The sequence below is a fragment of the Pleurodeles waltl genome, chromosome 3_1 (genome assembly GCF_031143425.1).
Source record: "Pleurodeles waltl isolate 20211129_DDA chromosome 3_1, aPleWal1.hap1.20221129, whole genome shotgun sequence".
In the NCBI taxonomy this organism is placed as follows: Eukaryota; Metazoa; Chordata; class Amphibia; order Caudata; family Salamandridae; genus Pleurodeles; species Pleurodeles waltl.
In genome coordinates this window covers 708,133,854-708,143,777 of record NC_090440.1, presented here as the reverse complement: position 1 = coordinate 708,143,777, position 9,924 = coordinate 708,133,854, and the positions used below count along the sequence as shown (strand labels likewise).

General features: G+C 46.7%; 1 protein-coding gene across 3 annotated transcripts in view; it reads right to left on the bottom strand.

Annotated features, from left to right (window-relative positions):
• Positions 1-638: 638 nt before the first annotated feature.
• MACF1 (microtubule actin crosslinking factor 1) overlaps positions 639-9,924 on the bottom strand; it is a 1,225,213-nt gene continuing 1,215,927 nt past the window's right edge. For all 3 annotated transcript variants that reach the window (XM_069223412.1, XM_069223414.1, XM_069223413.1), the window contains 2 exons: positions 3,141-3,261; positions 639-2,138 (listed from right to left, as the gene is read on the bottom strand). In XM_069223412.1, coding sequence (XP_069079513.1) covers positions 1,879-2,138; positions 3,141-3,261 — 381 coding nt within the window. In that variant the 3' untranslated portion in view covers positions 639-1,878. The remainder of the gene's footprint in view (positions 2,139-3,140; positions 3,262-9,924) is intronic.

The window sequence follows — 9,924 nt, the reverse complement described above, 5'->3', positions numbered from 1 at the left end:
AGAGAAAGAGGGGCGCAGACACGGAGTAGGCCAGATGCTTTTGGTAGCCTGATAAGATCTCCCTTAAGAGTGTGGTCAGCTGCGAACCAAGCCAAAGTATAAAGCAGGCAATTGTAATGCACTTTTTCAAGTATTCAGTTCGAGCTGCTGCCTGCAACCAAGTTCTGTCACTAATATGACCTATGTGCTGGTATCCTGGCCAAGTGGGAGGTGGGCAGCTGCTGCAGTATTGCACTGTGTCAGACCAAGGTGGCAGGTGACCATCCATTCATGAAGTCAAGCATGATTAGATAAAGTGTTAAATTAACCTCTTGGATGGTTCGAGCTGTGGAACTACTGGTCAATTCTTGCTGAAGGTTTTTTTTTTAGGGTGGGAGTGAGAAAGCAAAGCACATGGCAACAGGAGGGATTTTGATCCCTTTGATGTGGATGCCTCTGTGCAGGGGCTTGTGATAGCACCAATCCCCTAATACGGCCGAAGCACAGTTATACTGGCCAACCCAGAGCTATCACTAGTCCACTGGCACAATGTTCCCCCCCACAAAGCTGCATGGGTGTAGGTGCCCAAACCACCCCAACGATGTGGGTTTGCACTCTCAAAGAAAACCTGCATGAAAGAGATGACGGACAAATAGGAGTGTTGTTACTGCAAGCATTTTTTAATACAAAATGTGTTGTTTACCTTGAAAGAATTCATTGGTACAGCTTCAGTTCCTGCCTCAATTAAACTAACTGAGGGAATCACACAGCAACATGGTCAGTTCGGAGAACCAAACATAATAAAAGCGGACATAGTCCATTTGAATTTTCACATACCGCCAAAATGGTCAGTTTTGTCAAATTAATTTTATTACAAAGAGAAGCAGCATACAAAAGTGAGAGGCGGGCACCAGTGCTGTGGACCTGTTAAGGGACAAACGGACAAGTGTTCAAGTGTCCAGCTTCTGAAGAACGTGCACAAGGTATGCTCATTTGCTCCAAGTGGAATGATGATTTAAATAATAAATAGAGGGAAAAGCTAGGCAGATAAATAAGTGTAATATGGTTTGGAAGTAGGATTCTCTTCACTGGCGCTCCCTTGTGCCATCCGGTAGCGCCCCTGCTCTGATGATCCTAAGTGGGAACGCACAAGAGCAGGGCCTACCTGGGACATCTGATACAGCGTCCTGTGACATAAGCGGTGCTTCCTGTGACGTCAATGGGTGGTAGCCCGATATCAGAGAGTGCTGCAAGTGGTATCACTAGAGGAAAATGTCCACGACTGCTCAAAACCATCCCTGAAGTCGAACTTCTCCGTTAGTCTGTTAAAAGCTCGCTGGTTGAGGCAGAAGAGGTTCGGAAGATGGCATTCTGTTACCCTTCCCCGTGTGTCCTATTAATTCACCAAGACACGCCGCCAGGTAAAAGCATCTTTAAAAATCAACCAGAAGATAAAAGTCCCACTTCAGACCCCCAGATCTGTGCCTGTTCGAGGTATGGATGATTTGCAGAGGGTGCCCGGGGTCCCGCAGCAGGGGCAATGTCCATTATGCCTGCGCGGAAGTCATATTTAAGAAGGTGCATATTTCGGCTGTAGCGTTCACGTCGTGCAGCAGCCACGCGTTGAGTTCTTTCGTCCGCCTTCACTTTTTTCCCGGAACTTTAGCGTCTTACTGTGCCATTTTGATCTGGCATAAAACATCCCCACACCGGCACAGAGGGGAACTTTACCTACATAAATATCCACATGAAAACAGAAACAAATAAGGCAGCTTTTAACACATTTTTCTTTTACACTTTTAACAATATAATTTTCCCTATCTCGAATAAATATACATCCAAGTGCACATCGTTGTGATAAAAAAGGGTCCGGAAGTGGCGCCTTCCTTGTGGTCAGTATTATCTCTTGGTGCCCGGCGTCTTAGGTGGGGTGGCAGTAGTGCTTTTCTTCGACATGGTCGGGATCTTGGAGGGTTTGGAGGGGCCCCGTCGGGAGCTGCTGTGACCTCCCTGGGCGCTGCTTTCGGACGTGTCTGAGCAGGCGGACTGCGTCTCCAGCAGGTCAAAGTCGGAGGCGTCGCTCCCTCGTCGACTGCTGGCGCGGCTCCCTGCACGGCTCCCGGCACGACTAGCCGGTCGGCTCGTCGTCTTCTTAGGGTCTGAAATATGAAGAGACAAAGAAACCATCTTGTAGATTAGACTGCGAAAGAGAAGGCGTCCCGATTATAGGGGAAAGGGCCCATTCGTGCCTACTGTACAAAAAGGCCTACAGACTACTGTAGACGGGAAGCTTAAGTGCTCAGAGTTTTATGCGCTACGGGGAACACTCCCTCCTAGGAGTTTCCGTTTTACGGGGAAAGGCTCCCTACCCCAAGGAAACGTTTAAGTATTGAGATGTTCCTCTTTTTATCTGCTGTAACAGGATTTAACACCTCAGGTTTTAAGGGGGGCTCTGCTTGTAGGAGTAGACTTCCCTTAAACAAATCACAGCAGAGGACAGGCTGGAGAGTTTTCTTCCGCCATCCATACGACCATGAATGCAGCGCCTGCAGCTGATGTCATAGCGCCTATGCGGTGCTGCAGTGCAGCGGGGTAAAGCTTTGTCGACATCAAATAAAATGGCAACTTACACATAGCTGGGTTTTGAAACTCATGTGGATGATGTGCACGCAAAACTGTCAAATATCCCTGGCAAGATGACTCGTTCAGAGCTGAACCACACTTGAATGCATGAGACTGTGGGCAGCAATTCTTGGCAGTCTGGCACGAGGAGTCAGCCAGAACCTACAGCCTCAGTGCTGAAGGGGTCATCGTGGCATTGGGAAATGGCTAGAGGGGTCAGGAGGCTTACTGCTGAGGGAACAGAGTATTCCAGGAAGCATTCTACCTCTGCAGTCATGAACGCACCTGCAGGGAAAAGAAATATGAAAACGTGCCCTCTAGGGAGAGCCGAGGCAGCTAAAAGCACGAGGTAAAAACTCACCCGGTGTTGGGCACCCACTATTTTTTTACTGAGATTATAAGGAAAACAAGCAGCTGGGGAAACCCGCTCTGTAAACTATCACTCGTGCTCCTTTGCTGAGTGAACGTCTCTTTACCATCATTCATAATCTGAATACCCTAAGAGCTTCTTCTAGCCGAGATTATTCCTATCAACTCACCAGTGCGGCTGGATTTGGCACCAGAAGACACGGGTGTGCCACAGCAGGCAGCTTCTCCAGTGAGTGATGTCCGACTGGAATGGAAGGTAGGCCTTTTCGACTTGGCGCTTTGTGGCGTTACCTAGAAAATAAATCACAAAAAGTGTGGTTAGAGACCTAACTGATTGCCCACAAACCCTTAGCAGGTGCCCTTGCCAAGCGAATGGTGCTCACAATTAGCCAATAACTTGCAATGTTATAAAGCTGATCTGAGGACGAGACACGAGAGAAGAAGGGAATAGCGGGTGAGTGGGCTGAGAGTGGTAGTGACATAATCCAGAAAGGAGGCCAGTGGCAACCACTAGAACTGGAGAGGCCTAAAGTGGATCCCAAACATGGCCCAAGAAGGGCCCAAGGGCTTAATGACCACTATGCCCTGAAGGGTCTAAAAAGGGTCATATGATGGTCAATGAGACTCCTCAGAAAGAAAGTGTTCCTATATAGTACTCAAGAGACTAAGGCGTTCCCTATCAATTCCTCGAGACTGGAAGGTACCTAAGAAAAATGTGAAATGGCTTGTACGGATTTAGTGACCCTTCAACCTAGTAGGTACCTAAGGAGTGGGCGAAGAAGTTGTACATGGCCAGTGACATCACTCCCAGCCACAAGGGTCCGTGAAAAGGACCCAAGAGAGGCTATATAGAGTCAGCGATACCCCTCCTCGACTGGAGGCTTCCCAAGAGGATCTGAGAAGGACTATTTGTACGTGGCATGCTATGAAGAGATGGTAAAGGGAGTGAATTACATAAAGAAAGATAAATGACAAAGACTGACATTTTGGGAAAAGATGGCATGTCCATGCAATTAGGTAGAGATTGCATGTCAGTGCTAGAAGGGAAAACTGGTATGCAAGTGGCAGTAATCCTTTCCCAGACAAAGCTTGTGTTGCACACGGTCTGCAAGACTGATATTGCCCTCTCTGGTTATTGCAGAAGAGAGATCGACAATCTGGCCTGTGATCAGTAGGGGTAATGGATGAGAATAGTCACTATCTCCTACCCCTAAGTCAGTGGCTCTGACCTGTATACTGCTATTTCTTGGGTTAGGTATGAGAAAGCTGTCCTCAGCAATGCTCTTGTGTAATATTCCATGATGGCTCAGTCAGCTGCTCAGCACCTAGGTTACATCCTCTAGTTTATGAGAAAAAGTAGGCATCCAGGCAGGTCAGCAGGCCATGCAGCACAAAGCATCATTGCAAGACAGAAAGGGGAGGTGAAAAAAAGCATGGCATACACACGTTCAGGCTGGAACACCGAGGTTACATTAACACCTCAAGTGTAAGTCTACAGTATCTTACAGCCACAAATCACCAACCAACAGCAGCGTTCACACACCCGGACTGAAACATTGTTCCTAAGTGGGCATTCAGGCCAGAGACCAGGGTAGCGCAAGGTACACCAATCCAACATCTCCCCCCCCCCCCAGCAAAGGGACTGTATTTGATTTTTCTAGTGACAATCATAAGGCGCACTGCATTAGAAATCTAAGAAGAAAACAATACAAAGAGCAATAACCTTGAAAAATCACTACATTTTGAAGTTTGAGGATCTCTTCACATTTCTTAAATAGCAGTATGTACAGAAACATTGGACGTGGCAATGAAGGACGCATTGACTAATGCTACAAAACAAACAGATCTGAGATGCAGGAAGCATGGTTCTCATAGCAGAAGTGAAATGAGAATAACACAATGCTTCTACTCAACAATACACAATCGCTGACTGCCTTTTTCTATTGCCAACCCCACAGGTTTTGGACTGAGGCCACGGGTTTTACCGACTCTGAGAGCACACTGAGGCCTGCTAACCAGACTTCAGTGTCTGTGCTCTTACCCTCAAACTGACACGTCGAAATGGGTTTTACCTAAATAGATTAGATAGCTTACCTGTAAGTCTCTAGTAAATGGTTCCCAGGACAGGTAAGTTAGACCTCCCCCCCGCCCCCCGGGAGCTGCAGCACTGGTTGCGCAACCCTTGGTAAGGACCCAAGTAGAACAAGACTCCCAATCTGCTATTTGTAGGCTGGGACGACAGTTTTAACTACTGTGCCGACTTTGCCATTTAAAGCAATAGCAAAGCCAAACTTCCGCCTGGTATACGTGTAAGTCAACTTTATTGCAGGCCTAGCGAGTCCTAAGGCAGGGTAAACACATATCAATGGCACAGCATGTATGTTACATGGTCTGATAGTAAAATCAGTAAACTGTCATTTTTAGAATGGGAAAGCTTAGTCAACCAACTGGCGAGTGCAGAGTTACACGGCCCAGTGCTAACTCTGGAACTGTGGGATCAAAGTGGGTAATCCAAGGTATCAAACAACTTGTTACATTAAGCCCAACTTGATTCTCAGGTCGAAAATATTGTAACAAATTGTAGTTTGCAACTTTAGCAAAGTTGCCACTTTGTTGCCTTCTGGCCTCTGTTCCCATACTGGTTGCACACAGAGTCCTGTAGCTGAGATAGCTTTCTGTCCTCTTAGGGAGACCTGCAAACATCTTCCAAGAAATGATACAATAGGAACCTGTCCTGGAAAGAGGTGTCACCTTTCTCCTTCAGGAAGGCACACAAGTGTTAGCCTAAAAGGCAAGCCTCAAAGGAGAAGACGCCTTTGAAGAGCAAATGGGTAACACTTGGGAGAGGGGCTGCTCCATTGTTCAGGCACACAGGCTGGCACTTGTCACAGGAGAGGGCAAACCAGTTGCCAAACTGGTTTTCCAGGGAGGTACAGTCTCTTCCCCCTCCACTCCCCGATAGCCATGCCTCTGGGTTAATCTAGGAAGCTCACAAACCAGGAGAGAGAGGCCATACCATATCGGGAGTGGGCAGAATGGTGCATCCTGGGATTCCCAGATGCCACAAGTCGCAGGAAGTGGTCATCAGGAGGGAGGGAAACTGGTAGCCCATTGGCTACTAACCTCATCCTGCCCTGGGGGCATTTTCTGAACATAAGCAGGGCACTCCTGGCACCTCAAACTAAGACCTCAGCTGAAGTGGAAGGAGGACTGAAGAAGGACTGCCCACTGCATTGTGGAACCAGCAAAGAGACTGTAGCAGCATGGACTGCACCTGGTGGCTACCTAAGGAGAGGTACTGTGCCTGTTGTGCCCTTTTCGAGAAGACGTCTCCAGAGCCCAGCCAAAGCTCCAAGGGTCACTGAGCTGGTCTCCTGTTCACAGCACCGGGACACAACAGCCGAGAAGCCTGCTGGAACACATTGGTAGCCCAAAGTCTTCAAACTACTGCTGTGCAGCACCAAGGTCCGAAGCACAAAATTGCACCTGAGTTTGCTAAACCTGGGAGTATCGCTGAGGTGTAGCAGGGTTCCAAGAGGACAGGTTAATAAACCAGGAAGGATTGGCCTGTGACTGCGATACTGGGAGACCAGTAGTCCAGTGGTGACTGGACTTCTGCCAGCATGGAAAGGACTTAGAGACATCAACCCTGTGACCATTAGCACCTCACCCACTTTGAGACCAAGGAGCCGTAGCGGCAAGACCCTCGTCAACTGCATCCACAGCATCCTTTGAGCATCTTCAGCATCATTCATCCCTTGCATCAGTACCACTTCCATAGAAGATCCCTGCAATGGATAAAAGTGCCTAGACCTGACTGAGGACATGCTTCACCTACAGCGGTAACTGTCCCTGGTGACCTTGCTGGTCCCCCTGACTGGCTCCCTACTCAAGTTGGCCACCTAACTCTAAGTGACCACATTCCAACTAGCTAAACATTTGGTGAAAAAGTATCCAAGTGTCAAATTCGTTGAATTTGCCAGTGCTTGTTCAGGGTTGAGCGAAATAACCTGATTTACCATAACTTCTATGTCTCCGGAACACTCTGGTGGATCTTTTTCACTGTGCTGTCTAACAATACATAAAATACAGTCTATTTTATAAATTGGTGTTGGATTTCTTTGGTGTCTTGTTGATGTCTTCAATTGTTTTGGTGCTGTTCAAATGCTTTATGCTTGTTCCTTTGTGTAAGCCTGGCTGCTCAGAGCCACTGCTACCCAGGGTTGAGCTGAAGGTTTGACAAATGAAACCTAAGGGTCCTAGAGGGGGTTGGCAAATGTATTACACAGTGAGGTTCCCCAACTACACCATATAATACACCCAATTTCATCACAGTGACACACTGCATATTCCATCTGTATCTTATACATTCATTACATCTTAACAAGGAAATAGGACATTATTTTCTCCAACCAAGCGACAGCATAAACAGAGCAGTTTCCTAATGGTAGTACTGTATGCTTTTCCACAATGTTTCATTGGCCTGGAACATCCTTCCTGTTTTAGGACTGAAAAAGGAGCACACACCCTAGCACTAAAAAGAGCCCCACATATCAGAAAAGCCTCTATACCTCGGATCCCCCTCTCTGCAACTGCCATCTGAAGACAGAGCAGAGAGCAATGGGAGTAAACTACATCAATGTTTGGGGCCAACAAATTAAGCGTATAGAATTATAAAGGCAAGCTGAACTTAATCCTACGTTTGTCATCAAACCACTTTTTCCATGCACCTGAGAAGAGTTACAATTATACAATGTTCAGAACAGTTCATCAAAAATATTCATTAAGATGGCCTAACCAATCTGGGCATCAGCTTTAGTACCACCAATGCAAAGTGCCTCAAAAAATAATCCATATGTGGCAACCTTGCAGCTCACAGTGTGTCAACGTAGTTCTCAAATGCCACTGGCGGGTACCCAAAGAAGTTACTTTCATTCGGCAACAATGTTTCGGGCAGATATGTAATCTTTCTGCAGATTCCTCGTCTTATAAATTATCTCATCAGACTGGTGTGGAACTTTTCGCCAGAAACGGCCCTCTAAACACGCAATCTGGCACTATGCACCTCCGGACATATCATCATAGGAGTTTATGCAACTCCTTTTGCACCCCAGTGAGGAAGTTTCAAAGAGGCACCAAGAAGTAAAAGCAGCAACAAATAAAGCATATGCCATGTTTGCTTACCTTGGGCTCTTGCTATTCATTGAACTAACTCTGAAGGGGATTATGGCAGGCAGGGGGGAACCTGGAGGAAGATTATGTTTCCACAAGAGGTAAGTAACTTCCTTTCATTGATACATAGTTTGCCCTCACTAAAGTATATCAGCAATCGTGCAATAATCCATGCAACAAGGTCAGTCTGCAAGATGTGACAAAAGAGCCTTAAGGCGGGACAAACAAAGTATGTACCAATGACATCAAGGGACTTTTGAAAGGCAAGCCCCAGAACGAATGAGAATGATGGGTGTGAGATGGGCGTGGTTAAAGCCCACAGAATAGATTACAATTGGTCAAAAAGCAGCGCTTGTGCACTGCTATGCTCTACCCAAACATGAGGTTCAAATCCAATTGAGAAACAGTAAATTAAATGTGTCTGGGAACAAAGAAAGTACACTTTTTGGAAAACGCACCACAAGTGGCAATTTAAAAGGAAAGGACGATCAGGCAAAAGCACAAAGGCAGACATGGCTGCAAGATAACCCTTAGCTGGGGCAGCTACTACACCCTGTTAAGGTAAGGATATGCAAACTGCAAATCGTCAGAAAGGTGAACCAAAGGAGTCCAAACCTTTTCAACTCACATAACTGAATAAACGTTGCCCTGTGCAGATGGATTTGGTGGCGGCCTTCCTGGCTGCCAAAAAAAACATCTCTGACTGCATAAGGAAGACAGGACTCTAGCTGTCACAGTTCAATCTCCACATGCAGAACCACAGTGTTTGGAGATTCAAGTGGATGGCATGACCATCCTGCTGGACAGCCACAAAGATTAGTGTACAAGATAGTCTGAGCCTGGTCTGGAGTGATCAGAAGCAACTCTGCTCCAGCCTTCTGCAGTACGTTTTATAGAAGTGTAATGGACGGAAGCAAATACAGCAGGACCTGTCTCCACTGTTGTGTCCACTGCCACAGCTGAATCAACTCTCAACATAGGGTTTACGACCTCACGCCGCCCTGTCTGTTAATTTAATTGATGGTGACGGTGTCTTTCTGACACAATCTAAATGCTCCCAAAGAAGGAATAAATGTCTTCATAGCAAGGCACACCACTCGCAGTGTGAGAAATTTATGTGCATACACTGCTCTGATATGCACCAGAGGCCCCATGGTAACATCTCACTTAGGTGGGTATCAATTAAAACCATGAAGCATTTATGACCATGACAGCCAGGGCCTGTAGAAAACTAAAAAGATGGCACACAGAAAGGTTGGAAAGATCCACCAGTGCAGATCTGAATGAACAGAGATGAAGATTCCCCCCCTAAGACATAAGGCTCCCCTCCCAGGCTGAAACCACTGTCACCTCAGACAACACTGAAGGGCCTTCATATGCCAACTGGTTTGAGGTACCAACAGAATGCATAAGGCAATGAAGCCATGTAGATGCAAGACCTTCAGAATTGAGACAAGAGTCAAAGTCAGAAACCTGAGAATTATCTGTGGAATATCTAGGATGCTCTGAGAAAGAGAAAAGTACTTTGTGTGGGTTGTGTCCAGTACCACCCCAGTGAAGGTTAGCCACTGCACTGGACAGATGTGAGACTTTTGGGTACTAATGGTAAAACCGGAGTCACAGAGGAGAGTCTGTCAGTTAGCAGTGTTCCTTGAACAGCATTGGGGACTCCGCGTTCAGAAGCCATTTATCAAAGTATGGAAAAACACAGGCTCCAGGCTTTTGCAGTGAAAATGCAACAACTGCATTTTAGTAATGATACAAAGTGTGGTAGTCAGTCCG